Source organism: Hylobates moloch, unplaced genomic scaffold (assembly GCF_009828535.3).
Source record: "Hylobates moloch isolate HMO894 unplaced genomic scaffold, HMol_V3 SCAFFOLD_12, whole genome shotgun sequence".
NCBI lineage: Eukaryota > Metazoa > Chordata > Mammalia > Primates > Hylobatidae > Hylobates > Hylobates moloch.
The window spans coordinates 8,300,605-8,322,449 of record NW_026652287.1 but is presented as its reverse complement, the minus strand read 5'-3'; the positions used below and the strand labels follow the sequence as shown (position 1 = coordinate 8,322,449).

The window sequence follows — 21,845 nt, the reverse complement described above, 5'->3', positions numbered from 1 at the left end:
AATTATTTGCTTCCCCCAACCCCTACCCCAGACTGGATGTCCCCCACAAATGAGGACCAAGTATGACTAGTCCCTGGCTCTATCCCCCATTGACCAAGACACAGTAGGTGCTTACTCATCACTGCTGATCGAAGGGATGACAGACAGCCCCCCTCCCCTCCGCTCCCCTCCCCTCCCCTCCCCTCCCCTCCCCTCCCCTACTTTAGCATCTCAGTACTGCACCAGGAGCATCACTGAGCCCTGGCCGCTCCAGGACCCTGCCCTCCCGCTGGGCCTGGTCCCTAGACTCTGCCCTTTCTGGAGCTCCGGGCAGCGTGCCAGGAGCCTGGAGCCTTGCATTAATTCCTGCTCAACGCCCTTTGTCTTCGCTTTCAGCTGAAAAACCACACAACCAGAATATTTGCCTGGACTTGCGTCTTCCTTGAGGAATGAATGGAAATGGCGTGCGTTTGCCGCGCTCTCTGGTGTACTCACCCTGCAGCATTTCGGGGGCCAGTGGGCCCCTGGAAACTGTGCTTCCTCCTTGCCATCTCTGCGTTTTCATCAGCTGGGAAGGACTCACTCTCTCTCCTGAATGCCTTTCAGCCACTTGGCTCTTACCTGGCTGAAATTCATGCTATATATACTTTTTAAAATTTTTAAACATTTTTTTGCATGACTCAAGTAAGCATCAGAACATCCGATATTACTTTTAATGTGCACAGATGTCCGTCTGGTAATTTACTCAGCTGTAGTTCAAAACGACTGTTCTATTAATGAGTTTTGTTTTGTTTTTGCCATCACGGCTCTTGAAAAACCACAGCACTTTTTGGAACCCTCCTTTTTTTTTTTTTTTTTTTTAATATAACAACTTGTTTATCCCCAAACCTGCTAAATCAACAAATGATGTTTTGGCATTATGGATTCAGGCAGACACAGTCACCAATTTATGTGACATCACAGTTTCTAGTCAGACAAAATAACTGGAAAGCAATCTGGATGGCGTGCCACATTTAGAAGATCTCAAAACATTTGCTTTGCACAGATTCGCCGAGTGAGAGGCATGCAGAGGGGGCAGTGCTCACGCTTTTCGTCTGCTGTGCACAGGCGCCGTTTCCACGAGTGTCACGCACTATTGTGTTAGCCAGAAAGGTATATGTGTTTCACTTTAAGCATTCTACAACTTGGGAGGAAGAGAATCATGAACTCTTAAAAAGCTGAAAAATGATAAAGAAAGTGGTGTAGAAAGGTGGGTGTATTGAAGGGGATTTCTTGAAGGTAACTCTAGACTCACCCTATACCACCTGCTACCCACTATTGCAAGGGTCGGCCAACTTTTTCTATACAAGGCAAGATTGTAAATAGTTTAGTCTCTGCAGACTATGCGTTCTCTGTTGCAAGAGGAAAACATCATAGTCATAGTATCTGGGGCTATTGTCTAGCAGGCTGGAGTGCAGTGGCGCAATCTCGGCTCACTGCAAGCTCCGCCTCCCGGGTTCACGCCATTCTCCTGCCTCAGCCTCTCCGAGTAGCTGGGACTACAGGCGCCCGCCACCACGCCCGGCTAATTTTTTTGTATTTTTAGTAGAGACGGGGTTTCACCGTGGTCTCGATCTCCTGACCCCGTGATCCGCCCACCTTGGCCTCCCAAAGTGCTGGGATTACAAGCGTGAGCCACCGCCCCCTGCGCAGAAAACTCTTTACCAATGAATCAGCTGGGGTTTATGGAGTTTAAGGCTTGTCAGGGAGCAGGATATCCCCAAGATGTCAAAATATGTCCCCAGAGCTTCCTGATAAATCACAAAGGGAAAGCTAACTTTAGCACAAAGAAATGAGGTCGATACCACCTCCACCCAGTGATCACCCCTAGCATGACCAACAGTGGGACATGCTGACGGGATGTGCCTCCTGAGGTTGATGGCACAACATGGACCCTGAAAAATTCCTGCAAAAGTGTTTATCCTACATCGAATCCTGAGACAGCAGTCAGACAAATCCAGATCATGGGACGCTCTACAACTGGCCCAAACTCGTTAAAACTACCCATGTCAGGAAAGGCAAAATAGGCATGGGGTCTCTTAGGGTCAAAGAACTAAAGAGATGTGACCACACAGAACTGGGATTTCACCCTGCTGGCCAGGGAAGACATGGCTCTGCCACAGTCTCACAGACTCAAGCAGAAGATACAAGACTCCTGGGTCAGAGACAAAGGATGTTATTACTCACAATAGTCACAGAAGCCAGGGGGTCAGCATGTTCTTGAGCCAGTTCCCCAGCTCTGGTTTCCACAGGGCCACTAGAAGGGGCCCAGGTGACCCTTGCACATGCAGCTGTTTGCACGACAGCAGAGGACCCCAGAGTGTAGGGAACCCGAATCTTTCACAGTGGGTAATAAGCCTGCCTGACCTTTTCCCCAGAGGGAACCATTATTTTTATTACAGTGGACAGGAAGCATGCCTATCCTTTGAGTTGAAGAGAGACACTATGTCTTCAACTGTTCTCCCTACAAACATTATTGAAATGATAGCCCAGAACAAAGGGCGGCCAAGGCCTCTGTTTGCAAGATGGGAATAAACACGGGAGACTCATGAAGGATTGTCTCCTAATAGTGACAATGAAAGGCAATGTGCGTGATAGCTTCTGGCCTTTTGGCTAAGATCAAACGAAATGCAACGTGTGTTTGAACCCTGGGTTGAGAAAGAAAACAGCTTTAAAGGACATTGTTGGGAAAATTGGGGACCTTTTGATATGGAATATAGGTTATATAATTGTATCAATGTTAAATTCCCTCAGTATGATCGCGGTATTGTGGTTCCATATCATCTTTCTTCTTAGGAGGTACTGCTGAAGAGTTTTGGGGCAAAGGGGCATGATGTTTATGACCAATTTTTACATGGTTTAGCAAAACACAAAACAAAATAAACAGTACACACACACACATATGAGAGAGAGAGAGAGATCCGATATGTCAACACCTAACAAACCCAAATGGTGCTTGGGTTTTCGTTGTATTATTCTTGCAAAAATTCAGGGGGACCCAGCTTCCCCCAAGAACACACAGCTGGCTCTTGGCCAAGCCTGGCCGGGAGCGACCTTCTTCCGACTTTACCGACTGTGTTTTCACTACACTCAGTCTCTGATTTTATCCCTGCCCTGGCTTAATTAAGTGCTCTGAAGACATAAATAGGTTTTTTGTTTACTCAAGCTTGGGAGAAGCTGGCAGAAAAGGCCTTTTCAGCTGAAAGCTCCTTACAGCCGGAAGGTGTGAAGCGGCGAGTTTCCAGCCAGGAAGAAGCCTCTCAGCCGTGGGCGTCTTTGCCCGGAGCTGTGAGGTGAGTCCAGCAGCCCCACTGTGGAATGGGAACGGGAGGGGCTGCGGGAAAGCGAAGCCAGGACGCTGGCTGCAGACCCTTAGAACAGCTTTCATGACTCACTGAAAGCACTGGGAATCCGGAGGCTCTCCTGGACACGCACATACAAATGGCAGCAGAGCGTATGCCCAGGTCAAAGGCACTTTGAATTCATTTTGTCCCCACTTCCTTGTCTTAGTAGGGCAAGTGGTCAAGAGCTGGTTTTATGAGTGGACACCCAGGGCATGGGCCCTGACCCCCGGACAGCTGCCCAGCAAAGGCGGGCTGCAGGCTCCGAGAGGACACGGGCTAAAAATGAAGAGGTGAGTCACTGCTGGAGCGCTGTCCAGGCGTGGACGTCTGTGGTACAGCTGGGGACTGAGCAAGGGCACTGCAGAAAAGTCCCTCTGGTGAGACGGGCCACCAGGGAACATGCGACTCTCCGGGGCAGGGAGGCATCTCCCGGCCAGACACTAGGACTTGGCCTGCTGAGGATGCAGAGTCCCAGGTCTCACGGTCGTACAGTCACCGGGGACTTCACTCTGAAACATTTGACCACATGCCCGGCTGGACAGCTCAGACAGGGCCTGTAAGGAACGTGTGATCAAGAAGCCGCTTTTCTTGCCTCTGTTCTCGCCGCCCCTTTGAACGCCTCCACTTCAGCTTCTTCTGTGGCTACTTTCAAACCCTCCATGATGTTCGGTGTTATTTCTGCATTCCCTAAAAATAGGCAAGAGCCCGGGGCTCTCCCTAGGAAAGACAAAGATCTTGCTGACACCGCAGTTCTCTCGTCTTTTCTTCTTCTAAAAAGTGTATATGCATATGTGTGTGTGTGTGTGTGTGTGTGTAGATGCGTAGAGATGTGTGTATACATGTGTGTGGGTACATGTGTGTATATGTATGTATGTGCATGTGTGTTTGTGTATATTTGTGTGTCCATGTATATGCGTTTGCATGTGTGCATATTTGTGTATGTGTGTATTTGTGTGTTTATGTGTATATGGGTGCATATGTTTACATGTGTATATGTATGTACCTGTGTATGTGCATACATATGTGTGTGCGCGTATGTATATTTATGTATTTGTGTGTATACGTGTGCTTGTGTGTACACGTGTATTGTGTATGCATCTGTGTGTATGTATATTTGTGTGTTTATGTGTATACATGTGTTTATGTGTGCACATGTATATGTGTGTGCTTGTGTTTGTGTGTGTGTGTGTGTATGTGCATATGCATTTATGTGCATGCATAAGTGTGTGTGTGTATCTAAATGTATTGATTATCTTGGTGATTTCACACAGAGAGGCATGAGGTGTGGTGATGAGAGCAGGGCCCAGCTGAGCCTGCGGAAATTTTCCTGGCGCCATGCCGAGGGCTCAGCTTGTGCCTGGCGTGCCTGGAAGCACACCCTCAATATGCTTATATTTAATCTTCATTCACTACCTTTATTATCATCCATGCTTTATGGATGGGGAGACTGAGGCACAGAAAGGGCAGGCCAATTGCCCACATCACACAGCCGGGACATGGTAGGGCCAGGGTTCAAACCCAGGCAGCCGAGCGTGCACATGGCAGGAAGACCCCTTCCTTGTCTGCGAGTCTCCTTGGAGGGCAAGCGGCCTCCAGTGCGCTCAGATGGCCTTGTTTCAGGGCTGTCTCTGCAGGTCACAGAAAGGCCTTGCTGTTGTCAGGCATGACGACCTCAGCCCTCCTGCCTCCACGTCACGATCCACTGGGACCCACTGACACCCTTCCCCCACATCCACCCTAGCAGCCTCCAGTGTGGCTTTCTACTTAGGGTAGGCTGTGTGACCTCAGGCCGTCACTTAACCTCTCTGAGTCTCCATGGCTCCATCTGCTTTATTTATTTATGATTTGTCTTTTATTTTATTAATTTTTTTTTTTTTTGAGTTGGATTCTCACTCTATTGCCCAGGCTGGAGTGCAGTGGCACGATCTTGGCTCACTGCAGCCTCCGCCTCCCAGGTTCAAGGGATTTTCCTGCCTCAGCCTCCGGTGTAGCTGGGATTACAGGTGTGCACCACCGCACCTGGCTAATTTTTGTACTTTTAGTAGAGATGGGTTTTCACCATGTTGGTCAGGCTGGTCTCCTGACCTCAGTTGATCCACGTACCTTGGCCTCCCAAAGTGCTGGGATTACAGATGTGGGCCACTGCTCCTGGCCTGCTTTATTTTAAAATGGAAATAATATGGAGCCAGGGTTCAAGTGCACAAAGGGGCGTGTGCAGAGCTCTGTAAGCTGCCCAGGAATGCCCAGCCCTACTTCTAGGAGCCTTCCTTCAATGCAGCTTGGAACAAGTGGCAAATGGCTGTCCGTGAAAAAGCCTTTTTTTTTCTTGACGCCCTTCCCTCTGGCCTTCCTCGCAGAGTTGAGCTTCCGCCACACAAAGCATTCTGGGATAATCCCCCTGATATGGGGAGTGCTTGGGGAGCCCTGGGCTGGGGCTTGGGGTTACTCCAGGTCCCTTTTCTTTCTTCCCCAACATGTGCTCTTAAAAGCCAGTGACTTCAGAAGCTTGTGGAGGAAGGTCTTTCTTCCCAGGGGCGTGGGGGTAAAGGGGTCTTCCCTTCTCCCCTTCTCTCTAACACGAGACACACTCTTTATGACCCCTTGTCAGGGATACCCCAATACCTCTTTTCTATTAAATATCTACTTTCTCTGCCCAATTTTTCTCTGCCTCCAAACTCTCCTCTTTTTCATCCAACTTTGTTTATGTGCATATATGTGTATATGCGAGGAACTTTGGAAGCGATATGGATCGGATCATTCTTTACCTGCTTCAAAACCTCTGCAGATTCTCCCATCCCTGGCAGATAAAGCCCTAATCCCTTAGCACAGCATAAGGGCCTCCGTAGACCTGGTACCTCCTTCCCTCTGCCCCTTCCCATAGCGCTGGGCCTGGAGCAGACACCCCGATCTTGAAAGACCCCCTTTTCTGCTCCTCAGGCCTCACATTTCAAGTCCCTTTTCCTTCTGAGACTGGCCACAAGAGCCTCCCGCCCTGCCCACTGGCTAGCCCCTGGCTCAAATGAATTTATGGAAATTTCAGCCTTTCCTCCCCTCTTTGACATTTGCAGACCATCTGGTGCTGTGAGAAATAGAAGCTTCCACAGTACTGGCTTTCAGTCGAGGGGCGGTCCCCAGCCCGCAGCAGTGGATCCGAATAGGTCAGAGGTCACGGTCACTGGGGCCATCAGTGTGGGCTGCTCTCTGGGGGTTTGACATTTGTAGTGCACTCATGTTCTGCCTTCTGTCTGGCGTGCACACATCTCCAACCGTTATCCACACAGGGCAGCCTGTTTTAGGGGAAACTTCCAGAACCCAGGTGGGCATAGTCATGAAGGCTCTTGATAAGCGGGCTTCTAGATCAAGATGAATGGCACATGGCGGCCAGGATTAGTGGTGTGGGGCAAGGCAATTTCAGGACATCCCTCAAAGACAGAAATCACCACAAATGGTATTTCGCTGCAATGTTTTAAAAGTCAAAATCGATGCAAACAGTTCAAGATGAACAAAACATCAACATTTTATTTTATTTTGAGACAGAGTCTTGCTCTGTTGCCCAGGCTGGAGTGCAATGGCATGACCTCAGCTCACTGCAACCTCCACCTCCTGAGTTCAAGCAATTCTCCTGCCTCAGCCTCCTGAGTAGCTGGGATTACAGGCGCTTGCCACCATGCCCGGCTAATGTTTTGTTATTTTTAGTAGAGACAGAGTTTCACCATGTTGGCCAGGCTGGTCTTAAACTCCTGACCTCAGGTGATCCCAACGTGCTGGGATTACAGGCATTAGCCACTACGCCAGGCCTCAAAATATCAACATTTTAAATAAAGACAGAGGAACCCTGCAATTCTGAAACTCTGCCTTGCCCGCATCCTGCCCTGCCCTTGGTAGCTATTGTGGCCAAGGGGTCATTAGTCCCTGAGATAAGAAGAAATTAGTTCTTGCCAAAGACTTTCTCCAGGGAAGCAGAAGACTGCTGGGTCTGGGTGGGTGGGCATTTGGGAAATGTGAATTTCCATGTGTCTGTGTTCCAGAAAGAAAGCCCCCTCCCCCCGCCACTTTGATCCTAGTCAGTGACAGCCGTTCAGCCACTCATTCTGGTCAAGTGGCCCAAGGGCTGAAGAAGGCCTGTCTTGCCTAAGAATTGAAGCAAATGGAATCCGTTGTCCTATTGTTTTTTTCCAGAATGTTTCAGGTATTCAAACCTCTGGTTAGTTCTGTTTGGGCAGCAGACTTCCAGCGTTCTTTCCTGGGTGACATGGAAATGGGCTGTAAATTCACCTGGTGACAGGTGCATGCCTGTCACCCTGTGGGCTCTCAGGAAGTGGCCCCACCCTCTGTCAGTGTCCCGCATGCACCTTACTCCTGCTGCTGCAGGGCCTGCGCCCTGCTGTTCCCTCCGCATGATGCGCTAATTCTCACTGCTAGGCTATTCAGATCTTATCTTTAAAAACTGCCTCCTCCAAGAAGCCTTCCCTGAACACTCCAAGCCTTAAGTTGTCCCTTTGACTATTCTTGGTTGCAGCACCTCATTAAGTTCCTTCCCTTAGACTCACAGCCTTAGCTTCCTGGTGCATTGACAGCCTCCCTCATCAGACTGGGCCCTCCACAGGGCAGGGGCCTGCTGTCTTACGCGTGCCCGTTCTGAGGTCCGGCCAAGGCTGGGTGCAAAATGGGAGCCTGAGAACATCTTCAAAGTGCCGCCCTCAGTTTGGAGATGTCCAAAGAGCGGATTCTGACACCCAGCTTCCCGCCCCTGATCTTGGGCTTTCTGCTGTAAGCAGAATGGAAGTGAATGTGTCTGTGCACACTTTCACCCCTCCTGGAGTCTCCCTCTGCTCTCTTCGCCGTATTAGCCTCTCCCACATTCCTGCTTTTCAAAGCAGTCCATGGACACCCCCAGCTGCCCCGCTGGCAGAATGGAAGGATGGACCCTCAGGAGTGGGGTGGGGGGCGTCTGTGTAGCTGGGCGCTGGAAATGCGGAGATCCCTTGCCAGGCATGTGGTAAGAAAACAGTAAGGAAGGGAAACACGTGTTCTTCTCTCTTGGGAGGAAGGAAAAGAAGGGAAAGACGGGCAGGACCCTTATTCATGAGCAAGGACCCGCCTGGAAAAAATGCAGGAACAGCCAGATGCCTGGGGATTCCCGGAAGTGCTGCTCTCGCCGCCGCCGCCTCCCACCCGTAGGTTCCACCCAATGCTTTCCACCCTCAAGGCCCAAAGAGCTGGCCCTGGGTGTGCGGGTAACCGAGACGCCAGTACTAGGGTGGTGGCCCCCCTCCCCATCGATTGTAAGTTACAGAGAAAAAGAAAACTTCTCTAAAATAAAGTTTCTCAAGCTGCTTTTATTGGGACTTCAAATGAGATAGAGAAAACCTCCAAGAGCACCCTGAAATAGGATGATGATGATTACTCGTATTACTTGGGATGACCTGGGGACCCCACAAGGCAACCTCGGTGCGCGAGTGTGGTGCTTGTTCCGGGAGTGGGGGACACACGCGCCTCGTGGGACTCGAGCTGCTGGCTGGGCGCGCAGTGCCCAGGAGCAGGAGGGCCTCGGCGGAGGCGCCGGCCCGGGGCTGTTGCCCACCGCGCAGGCCGGGGCGGGGAGAGGAAGGGGGAGGAGGAGGCGCCTAGAAAAGGAGGCGCGGGCCGGGGAGGTGCGGAGAGGGCCGGGCGGCGACGTGCGCCTCGGGGCTGGGCCGGCCTGCGGGATCGCAGCGCAGCGCGGAGGCGAGGCCGGGCCCGGCGAGCGGGCGCCGCGGAGGGCGGAGGGCGGAGGGCCGAGGGCCGAGGGCCGAGGGCGGAGGGCGGCGGCGCTGGCAGGAGTGCGGCCCGCGGCGGCGAGCAGACTGCAGGCCCGCGGGGATCGGGGGCGCGGGGGGCGCCAGGCCTGATCGCCGCCTCTCGCGGTGCCCGCAGGTCCCCGGGCGCGCAGCTCTCGCCCCGCCGCCGCCTGCCCCGGGCCCGGGAGCGCGGTGGAGAAGCCCCCGGAGGAGCGGGGGGCCCGCGCCCCGCGCCCCCCAGACATGGTGGGCCACCTGCATCTGCAGGGCATGGACGACGGCCTGAAGGAGCAGGGCCGGGAGGGCTTGCTGGACAGCCCCGACTCCGGGCTGCCCCCCAGCCCCAGCCCCAGCCCGCCCTTCTACTCCCTGGCGCCCGGCATCCTCGACGCGCGCGCGGGGGGCACCGGCGCCTCCTCGGAGCCCCCGGGACCCAGCGAGGCCAGAGCGGTAAGGAGACGCTCTCTCTCCCAAACGGGGGACTGCGTGGGCGGGTGGGCGAGGGCTGCCCCCCGAGACGCGCGCTACTGCAGAAGCAGGACGGGCCTCCTCCTCTACCTGCCCGGCAGCCACGAAGGTGGCCAGTGACAGCCACGCTTCTCAGGTGGGGACCAGGATGTGTAGGGGAAGGTGGCCCAGGCTGACCCCGGAACCTGAAGACGGCTCCCTGGCGGTGGGCCTCCCTCCAGAGTGATTCTTCCTATTGTCAGTAATAATGGGGGGCTCGTGAGGCGGGGTAAAGGACAGTCCGAAATTCCCAAAGAAGTTGGCTGCTGGCTAGGTGGGCTCGCGCCCAGAGGCCCGGCATGTTGCAGACATCTGGACCTGGCCCCTCTGCTGCTCCGGGTGCCCTGTTTACTGTCCAGGCGCTGCCAACGTGAAAGCCTTTTCTTTCTTTTAAATAACCAAACCCAGACAGGATCCCTTCCTTCCCGGGATGTTAAGGCATGTTGACGTGGAGCTTAGGCGGGAGGGGGAGGCTGGAACCCCGGGTCAGGAAACTCAGGAGTTTGTCTCCTGCCAGACTAAGCCCAGCCTGGGGGTGGACTCCGGTGGGGACCCAGCTTGGCTCCTGACCTGAGACTGGGCGCCCCCCTGGCAGGCAGGGAAGCATATGGGCCGAGCGGGCGCCTTTGCAGCTTGAGGAAATGACAAGTTGAAATGAGTGATTGCCCATCCCTGCCCGCTCTCTGGCTGCGCCCTGCCCACCTTAACAGCTTTTCTGCTGGGGCGTGTGTGCTGGCTCCACTCCCCTTTCCTGGGGCCCCGGGGATTCTTGCCTGGCAGTCCTCCTCCCCACAGCAGAAAGGAGCAGCTCCCCCGCCTCAAGCCTCAGGACATGACCTTCATTCGTGCCTTGCTTGTTTCTTAGCCCCGTGGGTCCCAAACTTGGTCGCGCACTGGAATCACTTGGAGAATCTTTAAAACCCACCCACACTCACCGCCCAGATAGTCTCACTGAATTGATAGAGGGTGCAGCCCGGCATCAGGAGAGTTTCAGTCTCCCTGGGCGATTGTACTGTTCAGCCAAGTCTGGGAGTCACTATCTTAGACCAAATCATGCAGCAAATTTGAACTTTGGTCTCTTTATGGGAGGCTGGCGGGTGGAAGGGGCAGTGAGGACTTCCAGGAGTTGATAGAGGTGACCAGGGCTGTTTGCAGTGAACCTGATCTTGCTGTCTAAAGGGGGCCAGCTTTCCTGCTAGAGTGTCTGGGACTTGGCACTGTCGCGCATTTGGGCTGCACACTTTGGGACTGAATCCCCGTGGTGCCTTGCATAGTGGGGCTTGGAGAAGAACGACGGGGAAACCGCCTTCTCCTTGGTTCCTTCCATGACCCAGAAGCCTCCTTACAGAGGGTTTTCTGGAAGCGTTCTCTGCCATCCGGGCCAGCCCATGGCTGCCGCAAGAATAGCATGGCTGGCTTACTTGTCTTGGCTGTTCTACTTGACTTTATTTTTTCCCCTTCCTGCTCACTAGATGCCAGGTATGGAACTGTGTTGCCCTGATCTTCTAATTTGGCTTAAAAGCAAAGCCCGGGGCTGTTTCCTCATGGGTAATGAGACTTGGCATTTAGATAGCTCATACTGTGTGCCAGGATAACTGTCCTAAGCTCTTTATTTACACCAATTCATTTAATTTTCACTATATTCCCATGAAGCCTACACTCCAATTAGCCCCGTTTTCCAGAGGTGGAAGCCAAGGCACAGAGGAGGTTAGCAACCTGCCCAAAGTTGCCCAGCCAGGAAGCAGCTGTGCTGGGCTAGAACCCAGGGAGTCTGACTGCAGAGTCTGCCCTTCAACCTCATATCATCCCCCTTTTCACCGTGCAGCTAATTAACTACCTGTGATTTTTTTTTTAATTGGAAAACAAAATGCCTGTGTACTTACCAGGTTTGAAGGGCTGCTTTTAATAAAAGGGAGAAAGGATTGCCTGGCGCCCCCTCTTCTCAGCTTTGGGGCTTGCCGCTGTGGCCATGCCCACCCACCCATCGCCCACCCCGCAGGGCGCCCCACCTCCCCGTTAACTCCTGCTAAACTTTACTGAGCGGTGTTTAACCGCACCCTGCTCGCTGAAGACTCCGGGAGAGTGCTTTTTAGGTGCAAATATCGGCACCCCATACTGTCTCAGGACAAAGAGGCGGAGACCTGTGCTGTGCCTCGTGGCTGATGGTTTCCAACACCCAACGTAGAGGCTGGGGTGAGCGGTGCCGGGTATCCATGTGGACCTCAGGTTCAGACTGCATTTGGCAGAGTGGGTGTCTTTGTTCCAGTATCCAGTGACCGACACCACCTTTCTGATAAAAGTTGGTGGCACATGCCTCAGCTGCTGGGATGGACTGCAGTCCTGCCCCCAAATCTAAGCCACTGAGGTCCTCACCACCTTGTCACCTACTTTAGGAGGCTGGACGGACGTGCATGTTAAACCTGCCTACGCTTCACTTCATTAAAGAGGCCCCCCACTTTGTTTGAATAAGCTGGACTTGCCTCCTGGACACCCCCCACCCACTGAGGCAGGGTATCTGGGAAGCGGCTGGCTGCGAGATCACTCCCCAAGACATCAAGGCCCTGGGGGCCAGGCTGGATATGAATGAACCCCCTCCCCACTCACCATGGGCTTTCTGTGCTCACTCTCGGAGCAAAGGTGGGAACATTCCCGATCACTCCCAAGGCAAACGAAGAGCTGGGAATCAGGCATTGGTCCCCCCAGTACTTACTGAGCACCTACTGTGTGTCACGCTCTGTTTGGGGCCATGGAGGACACAGCAGTGAACAAGATGCTGACGGTCCCTGCCCTCATGAACTGGCATCCTAGAGGAGGAGACACAGCCACCAGCTGAACTACGTGTGGCAGCAGCAGGTGGATGGAGAAGTGTCCTTAAGGCCAGAAGCTGGGTGAGAGGTGAGCTTTAGGCCAGTAGACAGGGAGGTGATGGTTAATAGAAACCCACACACACTCAGGGTACGAACTTTACAGTTCTAGGGCTGAGATGTGCTCAGTCCAAGACAATGGCATGTGCAAAGGTCCCGAGGCACGAGCAAGCTAGGCGTGGCCTGTTCGGGTGATGGGTGCACAAAAATCTCAGAAATCACCACTAAAGAACTTATGCATGTAGCCAAATGCCTTGAGAAGCCACAAAGAGGCAGGGACCACCGGAGGGGCCGGGACAGCCGGGAGAGGCCAGGTCAGTGACTTCTAGGTGAAGCTGAGACCAAAAATTAAAATTCCATTTGGTCTTTTAAAAACTACTTGTGACTGTTCTATTTTTATTTTTAAAAAGGCATCATGAGCTTCCATTCCACACTCCCCAAATTAGAAACTCAAATGAGAGACTTGAGTGAGGAGGGTGCCTGTGCGGAACGCAGAAGGTGGCCGTTTTGCATTAGTGTAGGGTGTGTCTCCATGCAGGTGGGGACCTGTCTCCTGCATGGCCCAGGACAGCGGAGCCTGCCCACTGGGCCTGGTGGCAGAGGGGATTGTCTGTCAGCTGCATTCAGCCCACACTTTTTAAAAATTTATTTGTTAATGTTTTATTTCCATAGGTTTTGGGGGAACAGGTGGTATTTGGTGACATGAGGAAGCTCTTTAGTGGTGATTTGTGAGATTTTGGTGCACCCACCACCCAAGCAGTATACACTGAACCCAATTTGTCATCTTTTATCCCTCACCCTCTTCCCACCCTTTCCCTTGAGTCTCCAAAGTCCATTGTATCATTCTTATGCCTTTGCATCCTCATAGCTGAGCTCCCACTTATAAGCGAGAAATATAGTATTTGGTTTTCCATTCCTGAGTTACTTCACTTAGAATAATGGTCTCCAATTCCATCCAGGTTGCTGCAAATGCCATGATTTCATTCCCTTTTATGGCTGAGTAGTATTCCATGGCGTATATATACCACAGTTTCTTTATCCACTCTTTGATTGATGGGCACTTGTCAGCCCACAGATGTTTAAAGCTGGGTGGGTGAGGGACACAGCTGAGCAGGACAGATGCTGTCTCTGCTGCCTTTGAGCTCTCAGGGCCTGGACTGTCACCACAGATTGAGCAAACACCGATCGCCCTTCTTCTCCTCCCTGCCCTGACCGGCAGAGCTGTGGGCATTTAGGGGTTGGCATCGTGGAGGAGTGAGGATGGCTTTGAGGCAGACCTAGCTCCCTAAGTGAATATGGGCAGTGTGGAGAAGTAGCCCCGTGCCATCTTACTGCACTCAGGGAGACCGAAAGTGGCATTTGGGATTGTACATTGTGTTCTCTGGGGTGCATGTTCAAATGAACAGCCCCCCTGTGGCAGGCAAAGGACTCAGCCCATTATGGGGCAATGGCAGGTGGTGACAGATCTGAGCTGTTGCCGCCTCTCAGATGCAGAGATGGGGCTTCTGGCCCTGGACTGCACCCACAGCTGGTGGCCTGGGCTCTGTCACCTTCAGGGCTCCCTCCCTCCACCCAGCCTCTCCCAGTCTGTTTATGCAATGGGTGGATTTCTGAAGAGCATACGTGAGAGCTTCCCTGAGGAAGACGTGCTGGATCCCTAGACCCACATTCCAAGAGAAGCCATCCCTGAGAACTCCCCGGGGGGCCCAGCTCTTGGAGGCCACCTGTGGTCTCAGCCATCCCTTTGGACCTTGGCTGGGACCCTTGGGACGCTTGGATTTTCTCATGTCTGCGTCTTGTCTGTGATGGTGAAACTGAGAATGAGAGAGGAGAGGGAAGGGAGCTAGGGAGGTAGTGCTGGGGTTGGGAAGGATGGATGGATGGATGGATGGATGGATGGATGGATGGATGGATAGATGGATGGATGGATGGATGGGTGGATGGATGGATGGATGGATGGATGGATGGATGGATGGACGGACAGAAGAATGGGTGGATGGATGGATGGATGGATGGATGGATGGATGGATGGATGGACAGAAGAATGGATGGATGGATGGATGGATAGAAGAATGGGTGGATGGATGGATAGAAGAATGGGTGGATGGATGGATGGATGGATGGGCAAATAGATAGAAGGATGGATGGATGGGCAGAAGGGTGGATGGATGGATGGATGGATGGAAGGATGGAGCTAGTTGGCTCCTGTGTGAAAGCTCATGGTTCAGTGAACTGGGCCATAGTCTCTGTGGATGGCCCTGTGTTGCCCAGGCTGTCCTCCCTGTGAGTCCCTGCCCAGCCAGGCCCAGACTCCAGGTCTGGCAGGCCGTCACTGTGAGGCACTGAGCTCTCGACAACAGAGCGGCTATCTTGCCTCGCCGGCCTGTGGGCTGTGGCCTGTGCAGCAGCCAGGAAGGTGGGGAGCTCTGAAGAGCTCCTGTGTACTTTGACTTCCAGCCAGCAAGTGTTCATCCCCGCTCCAGCGGCTCCCGGGGAAGGCTCCTGGGGGGAGCGGGTGCGGCCTGGTGGGCCCTTGGCAAGTGTCCACAGGACCCAACACCCTCCAGGGCCTGTCCTGCCCCCCACACCGTCCTGCTGCCCAGGAGCCTGGGAGTAAGCCCAGCCTCTCCAGGCTACAGCAGGCTTGCCCCGGACCCTGGAAGGAGCTGCGAACCTGGGCCTGGGCCAGCTCTGTCGTCCCTCCCGGGGGGAAGGAAGCATGGCATCTGGGTGACCCTCCCGTCTGCCTGAGACGCACTCGTTCTCCCCTGTCCCGACATCCCAGAGCCTCGAGGCGGATGCTGAGCCCCCCAGGAAACCGCCAGCCTGTGTCTTGGGCATCCCTGATGGTCCCCCAGCCCGACGGCACAGCGTCGTTTCACAGATGAGCAAACTGAGGGCAGCCAAGGGTATCTCACCGGATTCTGTCCAGACCAGAACAGGAGCCCGGGCCTGTGGGAGGGCGCTGCAGCCTGACAGACGGCTGGCGGTGGGGGTGGGGAGCGGGCCTGTCTGGGGGCTTCCTGTGCTCAACGTGGCCGCATGGCCAGGGCAGGTGAGCAATGACAGGTCCCCGTGTGCGTGTGCTGGACCCCTTCCCTGGCCCTCCCCTGCCCTGCCAGCCCCCGTGGGACTGTGTGACCCAGTCTTTGGGAGTATCTCGCTCCCGCGTGGCTGAAAAGTCAGACTTCAGGGCCGCAGCCTGCCTTCTTGGACACGAGAGGCACTTCCCTTGCCCACTCCCCAGGCTGGCTGGAGTCCGCGGGGCGCCACGACCGTTCGATGTTCAAATAGCCCTGCAGCCAGAAAGACGAAGCTCCGAGCCTCAGGATGAACTGGTGGCTGCCACCATCTTCCCTTGGTGTCTGGCCCTGCAGCTCTGCGGGACTGTCCTGGGCCTTGGTGGGGACTTCCCGAGCCGTCTCACCGCCCAGGCCCGCCGGACGCCAGCCCGTATCGGTCTGGGCTTTCACGGCTTCTGCTATCTCCTGCGCAGCGCTTCCAGCTTGGGTGGATTTTAGGTGTTTTCTCAGCGGGACCCTTTGGCAAATGGTGCCCAGAGCTCTGGCTTCCCGGGCCGGCCTGTGAATTAGGCCTTGTCCGCTGCTGGCAGCCAGGTGGGGAGCGGGACCCGGCGGAAGGGGGCTGCCTTTGTTGGCGCCCACGCTCCAGGTGTGGCGGTATCCGGAGGGTTTGGCAGTGTCTTCATTCTGGGTGGACCCAAGAGAGATGCTGGGGCGGGGGCTCTGCCACAGCACAAAGGCTTTGCCTCTGAAATAAGCTCTCCCTGCTTGATGGGTGAGGAGTTAGCCTTTCTTGGCAGCGCGTGGGTGGGTAACGCCAGCAGCAGGCTGCCTCTCTCTCGCTCCAGCCCTTCCACCTGTCTGGACAGAAGAAACACCTCCAAACCTTAGTGCCCGTGTTTATGTCCCCTTCCACATGGTGTCTTCCTCTCTCCTCCCGTGGCTGCACGTCACCCCCTCTTGCGGGAGAAGGGCCCTGGGGGTTCCTGTGCCTCATCTCACTCCCACCGGGCCCAGCACACAGTAGGTGCTCAGCAAACAAACACCTGCATGCACTTGGGAAAATGCCGAGCTTCAGATAACGTCTTCTGGGGAGTGTGTATTATTTCTAGAAACAGGGAGTCATATAGAGTCTTGCACCTGGGGTCAGTGTTGGCTGAACGGTGAGCCATAGAAGATGATGATGGGCCAGTCTTGTCACTGCCTTGTTTTTGTGAAGTGACTGTCCTGGAATGATGCTTGCTTGCTTCTGAAAGTAAGGAGAAGTGTTGTTTTAGGTTAGAAGGGTGTGAGCTATACCTCTGTCCAGGGAGGCGCCTCCACCCCAGACCTTCATGGGAAAGGAGGATCCCCCCTGCGGGCCCACTGGCACCCAGTGCCACCCCTGGGCTGGGTGCTGTTCCACGTGGCTGCCGGCTCTGACTCAGCCGCACCGAAGCCTGGGAGGCGGGTCTTCCTATTGCCCCACTTCAGAGATGCGGAGGCTGTGGTGGCCCAGAGACGGGAAGTCATTGGCCTAAGTCACGCAGCTTAGTAGTCTCTTATGGCTGCTGCAGCCAATTATCAAACACAGAGTGGCTTCAAACTGCATGAATTTGTTATCATCTTCCAGCTCTGGAGGTCAGGAGTCCCAGAATCAAAGCGTCGGCAGGGCTGGTTCCTTCTGGAGGCTCAGAAAGAGTCCGTTCCTGTGCCTGTTCTGGCTCCTAGAGGGGCCCATGCTCCTTGGCTTGTGGCCCCTTCCTCCTCATCAAAGCCAGCAGTGCAGCATCTTCCGGCCTCTCTCTGCCTCTGACCCCCTGGAACGCTGTGATGACATCGGGCCCACCTGGATGACCCAGGACCATATTCCATCTCAGAATCCTTAATCACATCTGCAAAGTCCCTTCTGCAGATATTCCCAGGTCCTGGGGATTAAGGTGTGGACAGCTTTGGGGGCCATTGTTCAGCATGCCACACCCAGGAAGGGAGCAGCTGCCTCTCTTTTGGGCCACTCACTCCATGTCAATGCCAGGGAGAGATGGGGCCACCTCAAGGCCAGCTGCTGGGGGCTTTGAGGAACCTCCTGCTTCTCCAGTCCTCGATCCTCTCCGTGTGGTCCTCAGCCCTTGTTCTGGGGTGAACTTGATTAGCAGAGATGGGGCTGCTGGTGGTTTGTCCACAGGCTGCTGCCAGACTTGAAGACAGGCGTGGGCCCATACCAGGGGCTCTCTGGGTTGGCGCAGGGGCTGCTTTGCAGGTGTGGGGTCTCCCCTCCCCATAGTGCAGGGGCGGAGAGGTGCCAGGCCCTGGGCTTAGAGGTGATAAGGACTCCAGCCTTAGGGAGCTGCTTCTCTGGGGGTGACAGACACGCAAAGGGGTTATTACGATGGAGGCCAGTAGATGGGTGCTCCCGTGTCCCCACAGAGGATGCCCCTAAGACTTGGAGCGGACACTGAGTTGGCTCTCACCAGCCCAAGAGAGAAGAAGTCAGTGCAGCAGCAGGAGCACAGAAGCAGCCTAGGGCCACAGACACGGGGCCGAGAGGGAAACGGGCAGAGGCCCGAGTGGGAAGCCTTGAGCCTGTGTTGGGGGAGCCTGGAGCTGAGGGGGCAGTGATGAGACAGGCCCCTGGGCATGAAAGGCAGTGGAGGAGCGAGGGTGAGGGCCCGGGCCCTGGAGCCGCACCACCAGCGTTCCAGCCCTGATCTGCCTCTTCCAGCTGTGTGGCCTTGGGCAAATGACTTAGCCACTCTGGGCCTCGGTTTCCACATCTGGAAAATGGGGGTGCTGCCAGCAGCTGCATGCTGGGTTTTTTATAAGGATCAGGTGAGTAAGGATATGTGGCGAGTGCCCAGAATGGTGCCCGGCACAGTGACAGCGCAAAAAGCTCTCTATCCTCATTGTCCAGGCAGGTATGGGGGCGGCGGGGAGGGGACAGATGTAGGAGATATCAAGCCAGGTCCCGGCAGGACTTGGCTCTGAGTTCACAGTTCCCACCCAGCCCAATGTCCGCCCTCCACTCCCTCTGCCCGAGGCCGGTGTGCTTGTGGTCACCATGGTTACAGGCTTGGCCCTCTGCGGCCCAGGCATGAGCACCAGCCTGGAGGAATAGGGTCCCCACCGCCTGCTGTCCCCCGTGGGAGCCAGCTATCCCCTCTTCAGCCAAGAACAAAGCACTGAGCATCACCACGCACTAGACACTGGGGTGTAGGGGATGGAGACCGTGCCTCCCCATCCGCGGGGGCATCGTGATCTGGGTAGGGCCAGAGAGCAGGGAGAGGGCCGCAAACCTAGAAATAAATGCGTAAGCAAAACCCACTAAGTGCCGTGTCCCAGTGACGGGGGTCAGCGAGGTGTCATGGCTGCTGTGCACAGTGCCCCACTGCCTCAGTCCCCAGTGGCCGTGAACCCCGGCTGCCCACAGCTTGCAGCTGTCCCCTTTCCTAGAGAGCTGTCTTGGGGGGGAAGGGAGCTTCTTCCCCCAGGTGACTCCCACCCCCACAAGTGGGGCAGCCAGTGGCCAGCAGCCCACTCTCCCAGCTGGGACCAGTGCTGGGGCAGTCATATTCCTGCACCCCTGGTGTGACGGGGCCAGGCTGGTCACAACTGTGCCCCACCTTGCCTGGCTGACACCTGCTTAGCCCCTCTCTTCCATTCCCCTGGGAGGACTCCCCTGATAAACTGGTTTCACAAGACTTCCCATCCCCAGTCCCTGACCAAGATGTGAGGAGGCCAGGCTGGGGACCCACGGGTGGTCTCAGCCAGCCCCAGTGCCTTCATGGAGGGCTGGGAGGTGCAGGCCCCAGGGTTCGGTCCTGTCTTGATTTTTAGCATGTGGCCTTTTTGTGAGATCTTCCTAGAGCCGCCGTAAAAAAAAAAAACCACCATAAACTGGGTGGTTTGAGACAATAGAACTCTATTCTCGCACAGTTCTGGAGGCCAGAGTTCCAATCGAGGTGTCGACAGGGCCACACTGCCTCAGAGGGCCCCAGGGGAGGCTCCTTCCTGCCTCTCTGGCTTCTGGTGGCTCCAGGTGCTCCTTGGCTTGTGGCTGTGCCCCTGCCATCCCTGCCTCCACATCGTCTCTGTGCATCTGTGTCCACTCTTTTTTTTTTTTTTTTTTTTTGAGACAGAGTCTCACTCTGTCGCCCAGGCTGGAGTGCAGATCTCGGCTCACTGCAACCTCTGCCTCCTGGGTTTGAGTGATCCTCCTGCCTCAGCCTCCCTAGTAGCTGGGATTACAGGTGTGCGCCACCACGCCTGGCTAATTTTTGTATTTTTAGTAGAGACGGGGTTTCACCGTGTTGGCCAGGCTAGTCTCAAACTCCTGACCTCAAGTGACCCACCCACCTCGGCCTCCCAAAGTGCTAAGATTACAGGTGTAAGCCACCGCCTCTGGCTTGTGTCTACTCTTCTCGTAGGGACACCAGTCATTGGCTTTAGGGCCCACCCTCCTCTGAGATGACCTCATCTCAGGAGCCTCAATTCCACCTGAAAAGGCCCTATTCCAAATAAGATCCTGTCCACAGGGTCTGCGTGGACATGGGCTTTGGGGGAGGACCCTGTTCTACCCACACTGCCCTTGTCCTTGGAAAGCCACCTCTGGCTGCATTTTTGGTGTCCATGCCTTGACCCTCACTGCTTCTCTCAAGGACCTCTGTGGGTCCATCTCGTCTTGGTCACACTGGGCCATGCCCCACCTCCCAGGGAGAGGGTCTGCAGGTTTCAGACCAGACTCACCTCCCTTGGGTCCCTGCCTCCACTCCAGGCACCTTCATCCCTCCCCATTTTGACACAGGCAGACAGAGCCAGGGGCAAACCCAGGACCTGCCCAGACAGCAGCCTGAGTGGCTCTGGGGGGAGCGGAGCCATTGATGGGGACATCTTGGGGCCTCTTCTTTGAGGGCCTCTGCACACAGCATGCGGTGGTCATTTGGGGCGGGGGCTGGCCTGCCGGCTGGAACCTCACCCACAACCTGCATCCCGCTAGGGCGGCCTGTGCAGGATGCTTGCTGTGACAGTGAGCATGTTTTGGATCTGCCCCGGCCAGTGGGACAGCTGCCAGCGTGTGGTGGGTGTGAATGAGGAATGGCGTTTTTCAACCTACTGAATTGTAATGAATTTAAGTTGAATAGCCCCATGCAGCTAGTGGCCTCTGTATTAGAAGCCCTAGAACAGGGTCCCAGGGCATGGCCTGCATGCCAGGGGGAGGCAGGGCTGAGGGCGTGCGGGTGTCCTGGGTGCTGTTTGTGGCTGTGTGGCCCTGGTGCCCAATGGGGGCACTCCAGGACTTGTGGGCCCCGGGGCCACAGTGGACTCTGCTTCACCCCTCAATCACATCCTGAGTGGCACTGCACAGGGAAGCCCTCCCTGATTACCTGGTGCCCTCATCACCCTGATGATCACAGTCCTCCCGACAGTTGGAATCTTAGTCCACTGGTGGGACATTGGTGAGAGTAGTGGGGGATTCAGGCAGCAAGCTCCGATGAGGTGAGGAGACCCTCTCTGTTTACCACTGTAGCAGCAGTAGAGAGCGCAGTGCCAGCACACAGTAGGTGCGCAGTGGGTGAGCTGAATGAAAGACATTCTGCCGTGGCTGCGAGCATCTCTTCGCATCTGCACTCATGCTTTCTCCAAAGCTGTGCTATTCATACGCTCCGGGTCTATTATTCATAACCTCGGTGATGAACAAGCTATCTGAAAAATAGGCGGGTTATTTAAAGCCCTGCCCTTCACCTCCCTGAGCCCTTGGTGCGGGCACGTGTAGTTCCAGCAGAGGCCCTAGGGAGTGGCCTTGCCAGGCCCCCTGCTATCCCAGCATAGGCTAGTCAGGCGGGGGGATGCCTCGTAACAAACATCCCCAATCTCAATGGCATCGAAGAGCAAGGGCCTCTTTCTGGCTCTCACCATGTGCTCCTCACAGGTTGGCCGTGACTTGAGTATTGCAGCAACACCTCAAGGAGAACATCTAGGGCTGCCTTAAAAGGCTTTAGGGGCCAGGCGCGGTGGCTCATGCCTGCAGTTCCAGCTCTTTGGGAGGCCAAGGTAGGAGGATCACCTGAGCCCAGGAATTTGAGATCAGCCTGGGCAACAGAGTGAGAGCCTGTCTCTGCAGAAATTGTTTTTTAAATTGGCTGGGGCGTGGTGGCATGCACCTGTAGTGCCAGCTATGTGGGAGGCTGGGGTGGAAGGATTGCTTGAACCCAGGAGTTCGAGGCGTGCAGTGAGCCATGATTGCACCACTGCACTCTAGCCTGGGTGACAGAGAGGGAGACCCTGTCTAAAAAAAAAAAAAAAAAAAAAGGCTTTAGAAGCAGAGCCTCCTGG

The 21,845-nt window shown here is 55.0% G+C and overlaps 1 protein-coding gene across 4 annotated transcripts in view; it reads left to right on the top strand.

Moving 5' to 3' along the window:
* The window catches only part of RFLNA (refilin A), a 342,765-nt gene that overhangs the window by 315,716 nt on the left and 5,204 nt on the right, over positions 1–21,845 (top strand). The window contains exon 1 of one of the 4 annotated variants that reach the window (XM_032168349.2): positions 8,985–9,592. The exons of the other annotated variants lie outside the window; for them this stretch is intronic. Within the exon in view, the coding sequence (XP_032024240.1) occupies positions 9,386–9,592 (207 nt within the window). The 5' untranslated portion in view covers positions 8,985–9,385. Of the gene's footprint in view, positions 1–8,984; positions 9,593–21,845 lie in introns of those variants that run through there. 4 annotated transcript variants of the gene reach the window in all.